General features: G+C 47.3%; 1 protein-coding gene across 1 annotated transcript in view; it reads right to left on the bottom strand.

Moving 5' to 3' along the window:
- Positions 1–19879, bottom strand: part of Frmpd1 (FERM and PDZ domain containing 1) — a 105038-nt gene that overhangs the window by 39574 nt on the left and 45585 nt on the right. Inside the window, 2 exon segments of the mRNA XM_037202579.1 lie at positions 3069–3171; positions 3964–4121. Of these exon segments, the coding sequence (XP_037058474.1) occupies positions 3069–3171; positions 3964–4121 (261 nt within the window).

The raw sequence follows: 19879 nt of genomic DNA, 5'->3' as shown, positions 1-19879 counted from the left end.
TAGTGTGTGTGGTGTGTGTGTATTATGTGTGTGTGGTATGTATGTGTGTGTGTGATGTGTGGTGTGTATGTGGTGTGTGTTGTATATGTGTATATATGTGTGTGGTGTATGTGTGTGTATGGTATGCGTGTGTAGTGTGTGTGTGTGTGGTGTGGTATGTATATGTGGTATGTGTGTGTAGTGTGTGTGGTGTGTGTGTAGTGTGTGTGGTGTGTGTGTGTGTGTGTGTGAGATGTGTGGTGTGTATGTGGTGTGTGTTGTATATGTGTATATATGTGTGTGGTGTGTGCATATGTGATAAAACACCTCTTTAGAAAGGCTCCTTGGGCTCAGCAAAGCTAAGGGGGACCCGGGAGTGCTCCTGCCTAGATGCCTACCTCTGCCATGTGGACTTTCCACAGCCACTACCTTAAGCCTCCTCCTTTACTCTCCTATGGTAGGGAACTCACGCAGTTGATACTGGCTAGTTTTAAGCCGAAAGATAATTTTATTTTTAAAGGCACAGTGACAACACAGGTAACTGAATTATTTCCAAACACATAGGCTAAACATTCTTCTGTCGATAACATCTATCAGCTAGAAGTCACTCTTTTGTGGTGTTCCGGTACACACAGTCACTGCAGCGAGCCCAAAGCATAGAATCAAGATACTGAACAGACAGTTTTATCTCAAATTATCTTGGCGATTTCAAAAGCAATCAAACAGGTAACTGTCACACCTCCACTTTCTTTAACAAAGGAGCAAGGAGCTGGGGCAGATCCCCACCCTGCCTTGCCATGCCTGCTTACAAAGAGAAGCAGTTTGCAAACTCTCATCTGACTTCTTGCAATACAAACATTTAGGCCCGTGGAGGAGGGTACATCATTCTCCCCAGTGGTTAAGCTCAACCCGAGGATTTCCACAGTCTGGGGGTCGCCCCTGCTCCAGTTCATGTGAGTTCAGGCCTTTTCAGAGGTAAATCACAAAAATCCACGGTCCTGGTGCTCTACAAAGGATATTTGGGCCTCAAAGCTCTTTGGAGAAACTAGAGATTTTTGTTGCTGGTATTGTCAAGCTATTTTAGTTTGTTTACCCTTTACAACAAAAATGAGTGGAAAATACACACTGCTTTCAGACACAGGACATCAAGCTACAACAGCAATCCATGCTGGGATTCCCGCATACACAGGGAGCAGAGTTATAACCAGTGGTGGCCCTTCTCAGGGAGAATGACACTGGATCTTGCTGAACTGGCACCCAGGATCCTCCATCATCTGGGTGTTACTTCCCAGAACATTCCTTGAGGCAAAGGGCAGTGTTCAGCACTCCCCTGCTCCCAGTCTTATGGCCCTAGTTCATTATTTTACCCAGATCATCACCCAAGTTCTACCTAGCAAGGAAGGTCCTGCCGCAGAGGCTGGCACATGCTTGTCTAGTATGCCTAAAGCCCTCCCTGGGTTCGATCCTCAGCCTCCCATAAACTGGCTGTGGTGACACACACCTGCCTCCTAGCACTGGAGAGGTGGGGGCAGGAAGATGTAAAGTTCAAGGTCATATGATTTTGGGGCCAGCCTGGGCTACATGAGACTTGGTCTCAAACAAATAGATAAAATGAAAAAGGTATGGCTGAACTATTTCCGGACTCTTCTCTGCTTTGTCAAGCTGCAGCTTCTACCTAAGCTGGGATTCTCCCGTGTTTGTAGCCTTGTTGTTGGAGGACTTCCGGCGTCGTAACCTTGTTTCTCACGCCTGCTCATCCTCATCCCAGAAGGCTGTACACTCACGGACCTGCACAGGCTTGTAAGTGGCTGGGGAGCAGACTGCCTCTGCCCTCCCAGGGTTCCTTGCCCAGACTAGATGTTCAGCAAGCAGATAGGGGCTAACTGTTACCTAAACACCAGTTCTAGACTGTGGCTTAAAGTTAAAAATACATTCCTTGATCCCTTGGAGTGTAAGGCTGACAGAAGTATCAGTGGCACTGAAAAATCTGTTGGAAGTGATCCTCTTTGGGAAAACAGCCCAATAACTTAGAAAGCAAACTTTGAAGGTTCTATATCCACTTAAAATCATTGACTCCTTTCCTGTCAGCTTCATAGATTCAATTACGCTCCCGGCACTCCTGAAGCAATCCTGGGCTTGGCTCCAGAGATCCCCTGTGCATCTTCCCTTGAACTCTGTCTGTCTGTCTCCACAGAAAGACTGTGCTTCCTGAGGGCAGAGGTGGGACTCTGCCCTGTCAGTCCCTCCTCTGGCTGTGGGTGTCACCTATCAGTGCTGCCTGGGACATGCTCACGGAAGCACACACCCACAAAGCCAGGCCAGCCAGCTCCCAAAAAGGCCCAGAGCACTCTCACTTAACTCTGCTTCTCGTCTCTATTAATATTAAAGTCACAAAGCAGCACCACACTCAGAAGCCGAGGCTTGCGTGTCCTGACGCTGTCTCCGAGGCTTCCCCTACCTCACCACTGTTCACTTGTCTACCTTTCAGTCCGGTGACTGGCTCTCAGTGCCACACGGCCTCTCATCTTACTGAGTAGCCTCTGCTCATCTGTCTTGCTCTTGGGAAGGTCCAGGCAGAAGGGGAAGCATTCATGTAACTCACAGTGACACAAGAGAGAGATACAGATGTCACACCAATGAACTCACATATATGTCCGTCAGGCTGGAACAGCAAAGAACACCCCAAAGACAGTGACAGGATTGAAGACAAGCCAGCATATCAGCACGGATTTAGTTCAAGCTTTGGCGTATGCTACTATCAGTCCTTAGAGGACAGGGCCAACGTAGTATCCACCAGTCCACGCCCCACAGTGCTTAGCATGGAGTCTTGGGCCTAGTGAAGGTCTGAGAAATAAGCACTCTATGCCTGTCAAAGTTCTCTGGGCAGGTGGAAGACAGCAGACCATACTACAGTCATGGCCAAACACTCACTATTCCTGGTGCTGCACAGGGGCCGGGGCCTGCCTGGGCACGGGTCCTGCCTGGGCACGGGTCCTGCCTGGGCACAGGGCCAGCCACAGCACTCCTAAGGACTTGCTCTGCTCCTCCATCACCTGTGCAGCCCTGGATGCTGGAAGACAGCTGAGTACCTGAGAATATCGACCGCTCGTTCACAGGAAAGGTCTTCAGCTGGCTCGTTGTTCATTTGGAGAATCTGATCGCCAGGAAAAAGCTTGCCATGAGCGGAGCCGCCTGTTGGACAGAAAATAGGTCACTGCTCAGGCTAGAAAGGCTGAGACCCCACAAGTCACAGTGCACCTCGGAATGGCAGCCGAGGTCCCTTGGGCAGTGGCTCATATGGAGCATACTTTTCCTTATTATAAACCATGGGAAAGATACGTATTCTCCCTCAGTTTCCAGAGATGGAGACAGTCCACAGAAAGAAAAGCAACAGAAATGTCTAAGTCATCATGGATGCTGAGGGGCTGGTCTATTCCCCTCCAAGGAATTGAATGTGTGTACCTTTCTATGTCTATAAGTGGAAATTAATATACTTTAACCAGCCACAAGTCTAACACGGACACATAACTCAAGCTTGAGAAAAGCACTGGGCTCCTAGCCTGCTCCTCTCTGTCCGGCACAGCCTATATTTCACAGAGACTCAAACGAAAACAAATCAATAGTTTCTATTACACATACATACTCTCTCTCCAGAAGCTTGACAGCCTGGACATGCAGGATCCAAAGAGGAGGTCCAGCTTCTCCAAATACCTTCCCTGCCCTGACACAGGCCTGGAAGCCAGGAGAGTGCAGAGCCCTGGGCTGAGGCCAGAGGGAGCCTACGGCTCAGAGTAGCGAGTGCTCCCAGGCCACTCCATTCTGGCACAAAAATCAGGTGAAAAGCCCAAGACAGAATGAGGTCAGAATCTTCCAGCTTCCCAGGTAGCATTTTTGTGCCTTTTCTTACAGGCCAGAGGGGGCGGGAGGAGAAGCTACTTTCCCTAAGAGGCCAAGACCCTGTTGCGGTTCCCCATCAGCCCCTACCTGCCGTGACAGCCACCACTGTGAGAGGAAGCGTCTCGGAAATGTGAAATCCATAGTTCTGGAGGAGGGCATCCTTGTCCAGTGTTACAGTGTGCCTCACTGTCGTGAGAGCCTGGGCTGGGTTCCCGGGGGGTCCATCAGCTGCAGCAACTTTAGCCCTGGAAGAGAAGGAGCAGGTTTAAAGAAAACAACAACAACAACAACAAAAAGCAGGACTCTAAAAAGTGGGCACCAGCTGGGTCAGCCCCAGGGGTCACAGAAAGATAGGAAACTTAAGTAAACACCAGGCCTTTTCTTCCAGTGCAGAGGCTCGAACCAGGGCCTCGCCTGTGGTAGGCAAGAGCTCAGCCACCAGGCTAAATCTTCAGGGCTTGGTTTTGGGATATAAGGAATGGTTATACAGTCCAGGCTGGCCTCAAACGGAGAGGGACAAGACACAGTGGTGGTCACAGCACCACGCTCTGGAAGTGAGGCCACAGCTGCTATGGGCACCCAGAGGGTGGAAGAGCTGTGTTCATTCTGTAGGGCTGGGGACAGGATGGAGGGCTTGGGTCGCACCTAGAGAAACACAACCCAGGTTCTAGACTAAAAGAGAATCAATGACTGAGGGACAGATGGTTGACAGACACTCCAGTGAGGAGGCCTGCCTGAGCAGAGAAGGAAAAACAGGAAATACAGGAGCAAGAGTTGTTCTGTTTAAAGGTTTCACTTTGACTTTTTTAATGTGTGTCTGTGTGTATCCATGTGTATATGTGCACATGTGTGGGGACTCACAGAGGCCAGCAGAGGGCGCTGGATTCCCTGGAGCTGGAATTACAGGAGGTTGTGAGCTACATAACATGGGTTCAGTTCCCAGGTCCTCTGCAAGAGCAGCCAGTGCTTTAGCCTCTGACCGTCTCTCCAGTCCCGGAGGTACTCTGCTTAGATGTTTGATGATGGCTTATTTTATAGATGGAGGTTCCTTAGGTGCTCTATCTGTTTAGGCTTTATGATGCATTTTTTTTCTGATAAGCTTTGTAACTGTGAGGATTTCCATATGAAATGCCAGAGAGCAAGGACTGCCTGGGTATTAAATCTCTGAAAACATACATATTCTCTCTACATCTAAAAGCAGAGAAATTGAAAGCTGTATTTTCTACTCCTTAAAACCACAAAGCAAATCCTAAACTATTTTTCAACTATCTGCAGCAAATGATTTTTCTTGCCCTAACATTCAGCAGTTCCTTCTGAGGAAGGGCAAAGAGCAATGAGCCGAGGTGTTTATCATTATTATAAACAAGAGGACTGGAGAAGTAACAGCTCCCTCAGGCCTCTGCAGCGCGTGTCTATAATTGATTCTCCTCTACTTACTAAACACTGTCAGGAACTCTGCCTGATGCGGCAGGGCCATACCTATTGGACTGTGTCATTTATAATGACCTCACAGTCCCACCAAGAATCAGGAAGCATTAAACACTGTCTCCCAGAGCCAGCTTTCTGGACCCCATGCATTCTCCATCCAGGAGCCCACTGATGGATGAGCACAGCCAGACTCTGGAGAGAGGAACCGAGCCCCACTGCTTAGGGGCAGGGCCCTTCCTGCAGGAAGCCAATGTGTCCCCATAAGGAAGGATCAGCAGAGAGACCTAACGCAAGAGAGACCATAGGACAGGAAATGTATGTGTCTTAAATCCATAGCCAGTCCGGATTTAAAAACCCAAACTTTAAGTCAAGTGTAGTGAGCACACCTATAATCCCAGCTCTCAGGAGGATGAGGCAGGAGGCGCTCGAGGGAACATCCAGCCTGAGCTATATAAGAACACCCTACTTCAAAACAAAAGCAAAACGCCAGCCATAGTAGCCTACCCTGCAATGCCAGCATCTGAGAGGGAGAGGCAGGAGGATCACGAGTTCAAGACCACAGTGGGCTACATGACACTCCATCTCAGAAAAACAACACAAAAACAATACAAAAAAATTTAAATTTATATATGTCTGCGTGTACATATGTATCTGTGTGTATGTACACAACCTTCAAGTACCCTTGGGGTCAGAAGAGGGAGCTGGATCCCCTGGAGTTAGATTTGCAGGTAGCTGTGAGCCACCCAAAGGTGGGTGCTGAGAACCAAACTCCAGTCTACTGCAAGAGCAGTAAGTGCTCTTAACCACTGAGCCGTCTCTCCAGGCGTTAAAGCTATAATGTGGCTGCAGAACACATCTGTTGTTCTCTGCTGGAAGGCTGAGACAGGAAGATAGTGGAGCCCAGGAGTTCAAGGCCAGCCTGAGCAACCGAGAGAGACAGACAGACAGACAGACAGACACACACACACACACACACACACACACAACCAGACTATAAATGCTCTTTCTAAATATAAATGATATACTTTACATTGAAAGCAAAAATTCAATATCTGAGGGCCGGAGAGATGGCTCAGCAGAGAAATCATGAGGACCTGAGTTTGGGTCCCCAGAACCCACATAAAGCCAGGCAGCATAACCCCTAAAGACCCTGCAACCCAAGAACTGGAGAGGTGGAGAGTCAGCAGAGCTCCCTGGGGCACGTTGCTAGACAGGCCACATCTAGCCAAGAGGTTCAGTAATGATTAGATAAGTGGACGACGACACCGAGAGATGTCAACGCCGTGAGAGCGGCTCCGGCACTCTCGTGGGGTGTTTTTTTTCCCACCCCCGCACACGGTTGCATTCGCTGCAGTGACAGCAGCATGAGGCATGTGCGTAAAAGCCAGCAATGGCACACTTGACCGTTTGGCGCGTAATAAACATACACAGAGAACATCATGGTAGTTAGTAGGAGTCTGTGTCTCGTCGAAGCATTTGGTAAGTTGTGGAGAGACGCGCCTCAGCAGTGGAGGGTGCACTAAAGGTGCCTGAGACGTAGGTTCGACAGAGGGCGTTCGCCGAGATGGCTATGGTGATGTAATTAGTGCGACCCGTTAAGGTAGGCACTGGCTGCTTTTGCAGAGGACCAGGTTCAACTCACCAGCACCGCACATGGTGCTCATGTCACACGCTCGCGTCACATTTCAGTGTCCATGACGGTCGGTGTAGATGTGATACTAGCCAGTTCTGGGCTCTATGTGCTAGAGTCATGACGACATAACAGTTGAAGCAGATACAGATGACTTCTCGGCAGCTGGCAGGGCGGTGCAAGAGATAGATTCATACAGCTCATTAAATAGATCTTTTAAAGACTAGGCATTCCTGGCCGATGGTTCGTATTGGGTTGTGCTGGCAGCAGCACATTTCCGAGATCAGCGATGGTTATGTCAAGAGTTATGTCGACTGACATTGTTTAGTGAAGACTAGTCGATTGAGCGGGGATGGTTGCGTATGCATCCCCTCCGGCCTGGTGCCGGATGCTGTGGGGCGGTGGTGCCGGGGCCTGTTAATCGCGCAAGCGACTGTGGGAGGCAGCAGCCAGGCGTCTGGATCTCTGTGCGTTCAATGCCAGCCAGGAGAGGTCACTAAAGCTAAGCAGGAGAAACCTTCGTGCCTGCGAATAGAATCCAAAAAAAAATCAAAAAAAAAAATAAAGACGACAGCGCATGCTGTGGTGTTTTAAAAGACAAAGGATAATTTAGTGCCTATTTGAATGTTACGTGCCTGAGCTTACAAGGTTTCATGTTTAAAGAAGTGTGTAGGAAGAACACTTAATCAGGGATAGAAAATCAAGAGGAAATGAGCCTATAGGAAAAGTGGGCAAGTATGTGACCTTTCTTCGATTTTCGATTCTTAGATTTTGATTTAGGTGAGTGAGTGAGTGTGTGCTGTGGACTGTCTGGTGTAGTACTTGTGTATGTGTGTGTTGGTGTGTGATGTGTGTGCTCATTCATGGCACACACTGGCCGTTAGAATAGCCTGAGGCTTTGCCTGAGGGAATGGTTTCTCGTCTCGCCATCGTTATTGTGGCACGTTATGAGGACTGACCCCCGGCTGGATAGGGCTTGCAGGGTGAGCACTTTTAACACACGCGGCCATCATCTTGCTGCCCTTGGCGGCGTGGAGTGACCCCGCCCCTAGACTTTTTCTAGGGTTAGAAATAGATCAATTGGTAGCTGTCATGTGATAATCGAAACCCAGCCCTAGAAAGAACTCCGACGAACTCATCAAAAACGCGAGAGTTAGTGGGAGGATATATCCGCGGCTGGCCAAGGTGCACTTTTTAATGGAGAGTGCTCTATGCTAGGTAGTTACGAGAAAACCAGCACGAGAGGAATTATTGGCACGATCCCAAATCTTAGTGGGTTGTGTGTTTATTTACTCAAGGGTCAAGAGAGGGTTCCATGGAATGGGGTATGACCGGTGAACGCCTGGTGTCATTTGGAAGGGCCAAGTACTGTATTGAGCCGGAAGGCGAATGCGCGTGTACTGATCAGCTAGGCCTAGGACTCACGTGGGGTGGGGGGCTGGGGCGTGGGTTTTGATATATTGGAGGAATAACAAGAAGCGGTTCGCCGTTAAAGACAGGTGCAGATTTAATGTCTCCCCTAGTGGATATAGGAACTTCTGCTCCCACAGATTATAGAAAGTAAATTTCTAGAAAACTAAATACCGCAGGCATGTGGCACGCATGCGCTGGTACAGTCTCTTCGTCAAGCATTGGGTAGGTAAGATTGGCGCGAAGGAGAGGATTCAAGGAGTTCAAGGTGCATGCCAGTCAGCTGAACTCTGGTGAAGCTGTTGGGTTAGCTGCAGGGGTTAACGCGGATGTAAGCGCTGTTCTCAAGAAATTCCAATGATACATGAGGATAAGCGAAAATATGACGACAGATTATGATAGGAGACAAGACTGGATAGAGCGACGAGAGAGCCGATGGAGCAGAGAGCAGTAACACCTACATCGAGGTGTTGATATATGGAGGTACACTTTGATACAGTGTATGTACATTAACAGAGTTGTAGTTACTTTAGCTTCTCACGCTCACACGCAGACTCTCTCGCTCTCCACTCGTGGCTTGCAGGTCAGAAGAGGGCGTCATTGGGGTGTTTGATCCGTGAGTCCAGCCATTTGGCGGGCTGCTGGCGAATTGTGTGGAAACTGCACGTGTCAACCGTGGCTGGAAGAGAAGTCAAGGCTCTCAGGTGGCTCGGTGTAACTGGTCAGTCGAGTACTCTCGTTGCGCAGCCCGTTTGTATTTGGTTTTTTGAGACGAGGGAGGATGTTGTCGTTCGTGTGTGTATGTCTTGTTTGCGCCTTTCTCTAGGGTGGACTCGCTTTCTGTAGACAGAGCTGGCCGTCAGGAACTCAGGGAGTACGCTGTAGACGGAGTAGAGGCCTGAGTCAGCTCGAGATAGGCCTGCTTGCTCCCCAGAAGGTGTCGGTCAGGTTAAAGGCATGCATTGGCCAGTGTCAGAAGGCGCGATCTCAATTTCGTATACATGTAGAACTTATTCAACAATAGCGAGTGGTTCGCGTTCGATAGCTCGATGAAGAGCCCTGACTCATTAATGCAAAGTCCGGTATGCAGTGAGAATAGTTGTGCTGCTGTTAATCGATAAGCAGAGATGGACTAAGCTGCTATGAGGCGTATGGACGTGAGAATGGCTGCCAGGACTTCCTACAGAGAAAGCTAGGTGGTGTGATTTTTGCACAACTCAGACTTCGTACACGTCATCACACCAATCCCAGAATCGAGATCGAATAGATCTCGATCGACGCACTGGTAGATGATAGTGTTTGTGGACCGACGCGGGGTGTGAGGTTAATGTCGGTGCTGTAGATGGTAGGCTTGGTACTGTCACTTGCTCGCGTGCTTGTCATATAGAGTGGTGCACGAGAATTTAGATCAGGTACCCTTTGTCCCGCCATGGTCGCCGTGCACCACCAGTCTTGAGATGTTGCCTGGCGATGGGAGCCACTGGCCCAGTGACACGACTTGGCTCAGCAGAGGCCTCGAGCTACTGAATGACGAGGCCTGATTGCGTTTGCACTACAGCGCATATTACTAGGCTATTATTGAATACCGTTTAGCGCTTTCGAACTCTTTCTCAGGACTAATCACTTACATGATGCTACTAAAGGTCAGTTGCGACAGCGCGAACATAGGCCGAACGGTCTCAACGTGTTGCATAGTCTTCTCTGAGCATGTTGGCTCCTCAGTAGTATCTGGCCTCCAGTTATACCCAGGAGCACAGATGATCGCGCTCGATAGAGGATAGAGCCTCCTGAATGCAGGCTATTGAACTGGTATTACTGTGATTTTCCGAAATATCATTGCTGGAGTGTCGAGCGATGAGAATCGACATTGGGGAGTCAGAATGTAACTTGGATATTTGCTGCAATCAGGTCACGCGCAATGGGAAAGATAATGGTGTATGCTGCGCAGGAAGGCGTGGGAGGGTTACTCGTAGCAGGGATTATTGTTAGGCTGGTAAGGGTGATTATACATCGGTGCGTAAACTGAGACAATAATACCTATACGATAATGTGCGATGCATGGATAGCGGTGTATACTCTGGCTGGCTCATGATTGAGTTTCAGCTGTGACAATTGGTTCCTTGTATAAGGAATGAGATTCTGAAGATGTGGATCCTGATATAATGGCACTGGAAGATGTAGGTAACTGTTTTAGTTATAATAGTCGCCAGCGCTACGTAACAACATCGACTATAGCGTCGGTATACTGTAATATTCGTTGATAATAGTAGGAAGTCGTCATGTGGTCGGAGGAACTGCAAATGACTCTAGCCTCATTTTCCTTTGTTTGACGGTTTGCTCGTGATGGACTTACACTGTTATAGTGTATAGAGCCAGGGATTCATCTTCTGGCCAATGTGCCCGCCGCAAGAGCTCGACAGTAATAGGTGATCAGAGGATGTTGGCAGGGGTGACGAGTGGTACAGGAATCAGTGAGGTAGACTGAAGTCTAGGGAGTGTGAGCGTAGATTTTCGTGTGTGTATGCGCTAGCGTTTAATGAGAAGAGGCAGCAGTGTGCGAATTTCTGACTGATGCGAAATCAGGCGCGCGCGTGAGTTCTCCCAGAAGTCGCTTCCGTGCAGATATTGCCCTTGCTCGTGACCTAACTATTCAAATCAGTATCCTGGACTACAGAAAAGACTGGTGGAAAGTGGTGCCAGTTATGTTAGTCTGCGCCATCTACCAAGGCTGGCGAAAATAGTCTATTCACGGTCGACTGTGGTGGACTGTCCGCCGAACAGGCCTCTTATCACTCCAGCTGCTACCGGCACTTTTCTGATTCTCTGCGCATTGTGCTTGGTATCATCTGGGCGGTAGGGGTTGTGCGCTGTCGTGCCCTGTCTCGATCCTCAGATTCAAACCGTGTAAGTATCGCCGGCTCAATATGATCGTTGCCTGTCTCTGTCAGGCACTGTGGAGCTGTGGCTGATGTCACCGATTCTGGATAAACCGTGTCCACGAGCCGTCGCAAGCACCGGAAGGCCACTCAAGTGAATCTCTGTTATTTGTCAGTTGCCATCTGATTGGTCTCCTTTGACGTTCTCTGAATACATGCGTAGCCGTTTAGGCAAGGGGCTCTTTCTCCTGCCTGGAAACGAGTGTCCCCCCCCCTCTCTCTCTCTCTGCTTCGCTCGTCACATCACGCAGCAGGCAGGCGGGCCGGTGAGGTGAAAGTTCGTGTCGTTGTGGCGTGGATAAGTGGTATCGTGTTGAGGTGATGATTAGTCGTTATGGATGAGTGTGTCAGTGGAAGCTGTCATCAACTCACCAGGCGACGATCATCTACAGTGTTGAATATGATGTCGCTTGGCGGTCATAGTTTGTTCGTTGCGTGTGGTTAGGTTGTGTTCGTCGTTGGTGTGTTTGCGCGAGACGACACATCGATCACGACGATCGGATCCATCAGCATTAATCGGATGTTACTAGGTGTGCGAGTGAAGTTGGGGTGTTCGTCTCACGACTCTTGGTAATTTCTCGTCGACCATCGCAGTAGACTACAGCATTATCCGAGTAGAAGATTAGTCCGATGATGCTGGGCGCTCTCACAAGCCTTCCAGCCGAGAATTATCTCCGAGAGATCTCGCTGAGCCCTCACAGATATTCGACCACTAATCGGCCACATACGTGCTAGGCAGGAGTTAAGACCGATGTGACAAGGCCATTTGTGGACCACTTGGCCATTTCGTAGCACTGTCTTGCGCAGTGAGCCTCCAGGGCAAGATTGGATGCTTGCAGGAGGTGGTCAGAGTCGTGAGTTGTGGTCGTGACAGCACTCACTTTTAAGTGCACCCCAGCGCTGTGAAGAGAGGCTGTCGTAGGTCTGGACCGTCAGTACACACCAGGAGGGTAATTAGAAACCTGTGTCTCGTGGCACCGTGTAGATATCGCACAGGGGGGTCGCTCTATCTTATAGATGATGATTTCTGGGGACATTGATCTTACTGCAAGGTTGTTGAGAAACGTTCAAGAATATGGGCGTCTACACTCCACTAAAGGTATACCTAGAGGGTTGGCCTGAACTTACATTAGATGCGAATCAATGCGCTGGCCCTTGTGGCTGAGCCCTCCTGAGATGCTGGAGATGTGACGTGGCATGGCCACCATGCACATCTGCAATGGCATAACTGTACCTGATCGTTCAAACTGGATCGCGCGGGATTCGTAGCATGAATGTCAAATAGTTGCATAGTTAACTGGTGTCGACTATAGTGCAAACGTGCCGAGGCCCTCTCTAAGGATCTGCTGAGCTCTCGCGGTCCAGTTGCGAGAGCTGTTAAACCGGCCTTTACTTTATGGCCTCGATGTGTGAGGTAACTCTAGGCTCAGTTGGAGTCGTGCACGGCGTATACTGGAGGACTAAGAAGGAAAGAACTATGACCGACTCTATATCGAGGCATGGGATTGACTGGTCGCTTGTTGAAGTGTGGTGTTGCGGGTTGCGGTGAGAAGTTGGGGGGGGGGTTGTGCGGAGGCAGTAATGTGACGATAAGGTATCTTGGCGCAATTAGACACGTGTGCCATTACATTGTCCAAATGAGTGGGACGTGTGCAAGTTGATGTCTGAACACTACTTCTTCATGACCTTTGGCGGGGCGTATTCTTGTAATGTAGATGTGAGGAGGGTCAGAAACAATGGCCGAGGCTCTTACGGTGTCTCATGGTAGACATGCCGCGATTGGGTGCTTGCGTCGTGGACAGAGGCAGCGAACTTGTGGTCTTCTAGTGTCTGGTATGTGTGGGTGAACATTTCTCACCTCCAAGAAGGCGCCATCCGGGTCTAGCGATTCGTTTTGGCTTGGGAAGGGTCTATCGTCTAAGGGACCAATGCTGTGGGCTCTCATGTCGCGTCGATGGCAGTAGGACGGCATGTTCGATATGGATATATATTGCTTTTGACAGGTTGGTGGTTATGATGAGAGTGAATATGAGATAGAATGGCTGTGCTATGAAGCGAAAAACGTGTCCTCTTTTCTTGTAGACGTCTTTGAAATCATGAAAAACTAAGTGGTGATAGTGTGACTCAAAATATGACAATGTTCAAGTGTGACTGGTCTGTAATGTGCAGTGCTGGTGGTGAATAAGATTTGTGAGCAGGGTAGCGAGTATATATCGGATTTCTCGGAGTACAGCATGCAGAGTGTGAGTGTGAGGTTAGACTGAGGTCGATATTATAGCTGAATGTGTGAGCGTCTTGAAGTGTATATAGGTAGTTGGGTCGAGGTCAGACGAGAGCCAGACGGAGGGGAGTGATGTTGTGTGCTAGAGACGAGTGCTAGGTAGGGTTCATGTAGTGTGATAGTTGGTCTGTACGACTTCTGGGTGAAGTGTGGCGCCGAGATTCGAGCCTCAGATGTTCCATGATATAGAGTGTGTGTATTGCATCTGGAGCTGAGCCGTAAGCGGTTGAGGGTAGAGGTGCAAGTCAGGTAATAAGGCGGTTACGCATTTACTCAAGACTTGTTTAGTCAGATACAGAGAGACAGTGGTTAGATGAGTGAGTACGCGAATTGTAGCTAAGGGTCTGATGATGTTCGATCTGATTGATCGTGAGTCGCAATGGTCGCGTTGGGTAACTGCTGCTGAGAAGTTTGGTAGTGCATAAGGGATAACAGCTGATATTAAATGATATGCGAGAGAATCATAAAATGTGCGCTGCGTAGGTGGAAAATAGACTCGTTTATACTTTTGAGTCGGCGTCTTATATTCGTCGAATGAGTAGTGACACAGTGTCGCGCTGCGTGGCTGTGTCTACTGTTCATGATGAGAGATACGCTTGACTGGAACGGGTGGTTTTACTGACTGCTGGTTCGGGCTAGTATACCGCTACGGTGGGACGCATGCGAGCGGTACCAGGTTCTCGGACGAGAGCATGTCATTTTCGGCAGATGAAGAGTAAGCAGTCTGTATAAATTCGGTACTGTTTTATAAGCTCGCACGTTATATTGATCGTTTGGCGTTTGCGAGTGATATTAGTATGAAGGAGCTAGAGTCAGTGGTTAGTCATGGTCACCAGGTAGTGTTCTGGTAATTTGCGAAATAGTGAGTCAGTAAGTTAAGTTCAGGATAAACAGCGACTTGGAAATCAGTAGGAGCAGTGTGAGGTCTTGTGGTTATGGCTAGAAGAAAGTGCGAATCCAGCATTGTGTTGATCGATTTAGCGTTGAGGAGATGATAGTAGATATATTTCGCTCTTACGTGAGTAGCGTAGTAGAGAGCAGGGCATACTTGTGGTGTGGTGGTGGCGAGGCAAGGTAGTGTGGTTGCAACTGAGGAGTGTATTTATAGTATGGTGTATTGGTTGAGGGTTACTAAGTGTGCACATCAGGGGCACTCCTGAGCCATGTTGTGTAGGATATGGGTTAATCGTATAACGGATGTAGTGTCCGAGGCTGGAATGTAATTACATGCTGTGTGTGGGGCTTTATGATGGTAGGTGGGAGAGATACTGTGGAACGCCAGACGTAGAGGTGCCTTACACTGTGGTGTCGCTTGATTTTATGCAATGACTAGTATTACTCTATTTGATCGGTAGGGTTCGCGTTATGTATAGTGTGGTTAGCTCGCATCTCAATAGTAGGTGGTATGTTATTGTACGTTAATATGATGACACGTCTAGAGAGTTTCCATGGATGAGGGGATATAGTATCGAGATCTGTGGCAGCTACATGCGTTGGCGAGATGGCCGCTCAAGCTTTAGAAGCTTTGGGTGGGAGTTGCTGGATTATTGCTTCGGTCGGAGGAGAATGAGGAGATGATTCGGGATAGTGTTTGATAGCCAATCTGATACAAGGAAGCAACACAATTGAGAGGTGTCATCAGCCAGTCCTGAGAGGAGAGTTCGGTCAGACATTATCAAGTTCCAAGGAAGCATAAGGGTTCGTGTGTAGGAAAATGTAGTGGTAGATGTTAAGTGTGTCTAATTTCTTACGATTGGGAAGCAGGAGCCGTGTGCTTACGAGCTCGTAAGTGTGGTCCGAAATATGCGTTTGCAATCTTGCTTGTGCGCACGACTAGGTCATGGGGACAAGAAATATAGATAAAAAGACATACTGGTACTCGGATGAAGGATAGTTATAGTCATTATGGAAGTATGTAGAAAGCGAGATGATCTAACTAGGCAGTATGAGCTAGCTCCTCTATTGTTCAGTGGTAAGATAAGTAGTGTGAGTTTCTCGCTTGCCTTCCTGTTCCTGTGTTCTGTACCCGTGTGCCTTGTTCCTGTCGCGTTAGCCCTAGTCGCTTTCGCTGTAATAGGAGTTCCTGAGAGTTGGTGCTGCTGGCGGCTCGTTTATATGTGTGTGTTGGATGTAGTAGGTGTGATTCGCTGTGTTCGACTTTGCGCGCTTACGTAGCTTACCTTTTCGGTCGCTTGTGTTTCTCTGTGGATTTGTTTTGTGTTTCAAGACACTCGCAGGGCTCTGTCGTCTGTGTAGAGCTGTTGTAGATTCCTGTACTCTGTGGAGAGATCTCAAACGCGTTCACATTGATGATATGTACTCCAGGGGCCGCAGATGAGCCGTTAGGTGTTAAGCTCGCAGGCGCTTAGGTATCTCATTTGCATCCCTCTTGGATGCTTTGTGATAAGTGCCGTTTGAGGAAAGATTGATAAGTGAGGTGATATGCTGCGCGCACTACCTTATGAGTTAGTGGTCTGCAGCCGTATCGGGGCACGCGCTATGAGTAGGATCGTGAGGACCGTTATTGTATGATGGGAGGGATTTTGGAGCAAAAGTAAATTCTGGAGAAGTAGTGTAATGAAGGAATGCGTGCAGATAGAGGATACGGGCTTTGTATGACTACTGAGATGCCCGCAGTTAGGTGCTTGTTTACATGTGTGTACTTATATTCAATATATTCAGTTCTAAGAGTCAAGCTAGGTTGAAAGAAATCTTTTTTGAGCTTAAAGATAAAAAACCAATCTTGCTGTGAAGAGCTCTCATCTCCAAAGATTAGAAAAGTCAGTCAATTTCATGCTTATTTTAATAACCAAGTGAAATTATTCTGTATGGCAAAAAAAACGGCAACTGAGCATAAAAGCACTGGAAATGAAGCCCAAGAAAAGCCTAGTTTAGCAGGAAATGAGATGTAGGATACAATTAATATAAGTAATTTTAACCCAGCTATATAAGGCAGGCAGTAAGATCAACGTCCCAGAAACGATGCCATCTCCCACTTCAGGATGCAGCAACAGTCCCGTCAGTTAAGTGGGGAAACACACAAGGATGGTGACTCATGACTGCTAACTGTCTGGGGTGTGGGGATTAAGCTGTATCTTTATTTCCTAGGTTATATTAAAATAAAGAACTGAAGAACTAAATATAGAATAATAGCTATCTTAAACTATACTTCATTAAAAATTAAACTTTCATTAGGTCAAAATTTACAAAAAAATTTTTCTTTGCGTGTGTATGAGTGTGGAGGCCAGAGGTTGATGTGGGTGCCTTCCTGGATCATATTCCACCTTATTTTTTTCCTTTTGAAATAATAAATTTTTGCATATATATGACACATAATTATACAAATTTATGGGGTACCAATACACCTATATACATCATGTGATGCTCAAATCAAGGCAATTTATCTTTCTTCTCCACGAGAATATTCAAAATCCCTTTGTTTCCTTTTTGGAGACATTCTCTTTTCAATTTAGTTTTTTTGAAATGGGATCTCTCACTGAACCTGGAGCTCAGCACTGGGTGAACTGGCTGCCAGTGAACTCTAGGGACCCACCATTGCTAGAGTTACAGACACATCCCGCTGCACCCAGCTGATGCATGGGTGCTGGGACCTGGACTGTAGTCCTCATGCTCACAAGGTAGGCACATTACTGACTAAGCCCCAGGTCAAGATTATTTTAAATTTAGAAGCAATAAAGAAATTCATCAAGGAAAGGAAATGCATTTAACTATATAAATATAGTAATTTTTGTTGGAAAAAAGGAGAAATGGAATGACAGCTTCTAAGACAGCATAGCCTTACTTCTAAGTCCTACAGATATATATAAAAAAAAAATTGGGTCATGAGTGTGGCACACGCCTTAATCCCAGCAGTGTCAGGTGGATCTCTGAGTGTGAGGCCAGCCTTGTCTACGGAGTGAGTTCCAGGACAGCCAGGGCTATGTGGAGAGACCCTGTCTCAAAAAAACAGGACAAAACAAAATCAAACAAACAAATAATAATTCATAGGAGGCAGAGACAGGCAGATCTCTATGAGTTCCAGATCAGCCAAGGCTACATAGTGAAACTTTGTCTAAAAAACAATCAAACCGGAAAAACAAAACAAACAAACAAACAAAAAAAAAAAAAAACAACCTAAAACAAAAAAACCTGATTTAATTGTAAGGAAAATGACAAGTTATGAATTTTGTGGTACAATTATACAACGATGCAGCTCTTTTTGCCTGTACTGCATAATTATCATGCTCTGCAGTTCCGTAGCTAAGACCTAAGGCCTTGCACATACAAAGCATATGTTCTACTGCAGAGCTACACCACCAGGCCTGTTTCATGCCATTTATGCCTGGCATGATGGAGAACACCTTTAATTCCAGCACAGGAGGCAGAAGCAGGTGGATCTCTGTGAGTTCAAAGCCTGGTCTACATAATGAGCTCTAGGCTACATAATGAATTAATTAATTTCAAACCTGTCTTAGTGGAGTTTCTATTGCTGTGATAAACTACCATGACCAAATGCAACTTGGGGAGGAGAGGGTTCATATTTCAGCTTACAGTTTCACACTACAGTCCACTATCCAAGGAAGTCAGCGTGGGCACTAAAGGCAGGAACCTGGAGGCAGGAAGTTCTGTCTGCAGAGACTATGGTAGAACTTTGCTTACCTTACTGGCTTGCTCCTCGTGACTCAGTTTGCTTTCTTATACCACCCAGGACCACCTGCCAGGGGTGGCACCATCCACAGCAGGATGGGCACTTCCACATCAATCATTAATCAAGGAAATGCCCAAGAGGTTTGTAAACAGACCAATCTAGTGTAAACAGGGAAATCCCTATAAACAGGGAATCTAGTTTTTTCAACTGAGATTCCCTGTTCTCACATGACTCTAGTCCACATCAAGACGAAAAACAGTAACCAAGACAACAATCATATCAAGAGGCCATTTGCTTTTTCCTTTTTTTTTTTCAAAAGAAACAGATTTGGTTTTATTATTTTGAAATTATGTGCATATGTGTTCCTGAGTGCAGGAACCCGCAGAGCCCAGAAAAGGGCCCTAGATCCCCCGGAGCTGGAGTTACAGGTGGATGTGAGTGACCTGATGCGGGCGCTAGGAACCGTTCTCTGCAACAAGCACGCATGCCCTTAACCTCCGAGCCACCACCCCAGCCCTATGGGTTAGCTATTTCCAAAAGAACACTGACACTGAACACATTATTGTCATAATGGAATATGAAGTCAAGTGGTCATCCTGAAGTCAGCTTCACGGTATTTGCGTAATCTCCCCTTCCCGGAATGACAAGCACCCCTCGGCTTCCCTCAGCCTAGGTGCGTGCATTCAAATCTACCACAGCTGAATTTGACTAATGACGGTACCAATAACACCTGGTGAGAACTTATTTCAAACTCAGAAAATCTGAGTAGCACTGAGACTTGACACTCCCCGAAGGAAAAACCAGTTGAAGGCACATTACTGGAGCGTAACATCACTCCAGGTCCATGAAGCTAGCCATTATTTCCTAAGGTTTAGCCACTTTGAGCTGATTTACTCCCAGGTAATGTAAGTCAAGCATAAGGTTTAAGTAGTATGTAGAAAGTGGCAATTATAAGTAAAAGTGAAGACTGAAATATTTTGGTCTTTGAAATTCTGAAGAAAAAAACAAAACAAAGAGAGAGTATGCATGCAAAATGGTGTGACTGCAGGTAACCACTTCCTGGGCCACAATAAATACCTCAGGGAATTTCACTCACTGCTGGCCCTGGCCACCAGGAAACCCAGAGTTAATGTGAGTGTTTGCATGCTAAGTCCTGGGCTAGTATTTGTGATGTATTTTTAACATCCCTAATCGCTATTTCAGTTTCTCTAGTGTTTTAAAACTGTAAGCCATCAAGATGTCCTCTTGGAAGAAGGAAAGATGAAAATTAAAAAAAAAAAAAAATTAATGGTTTGTCGTTTAAAAGCGCTGTCTGCCCTTCCATAGAACTCAGGTTCAGTTCCCAGCACCCGCACGGCAGCTCACAACCAGCTGTCACTCCACGTCTATGGGATCCAACACCTCTTCTGGTCTCTGGAGGCACCAGACACTCACATGTAGCACAACACAGAGGCAGGCAAAACACTCACACATGTAAAATAAAATTAAAACTAAAAAAATACTTGGGCTGGAGAGATGGCTCAGCAGTTAGGAACACCGACTACTCTTCCAGAGGACCTAGGTTCAATTCCTAGCACCCACATGGCAGATCACAACTGTCTGTAACTCTCTGTGAGTTCGAAGCCAGCCTTGTCTACAAAGCCAGTTCCAGGACAGCCAGAGCTACACAG

This window comes from Peromyscus leucopus, chromosome 2, assembly GCF_004664715.2.
Source record: "Peromyscus leucopus breed LL Stock chromosome 2, UCI_PerLeu_2.1, whole genome shotgun sequence".
Classification (NCBI taxonomy): domain Eukaryota; kingdom Metazoa; phylum Chordata; class Mammalia; order Rodentia; family Cricetidae; genus Peromyscus; species Peromyscus leucopus.
Note: the sequence above shows the minus strand (reverse complement) of the source record. Positions and strands in the feature narration are given on the sequence as shown.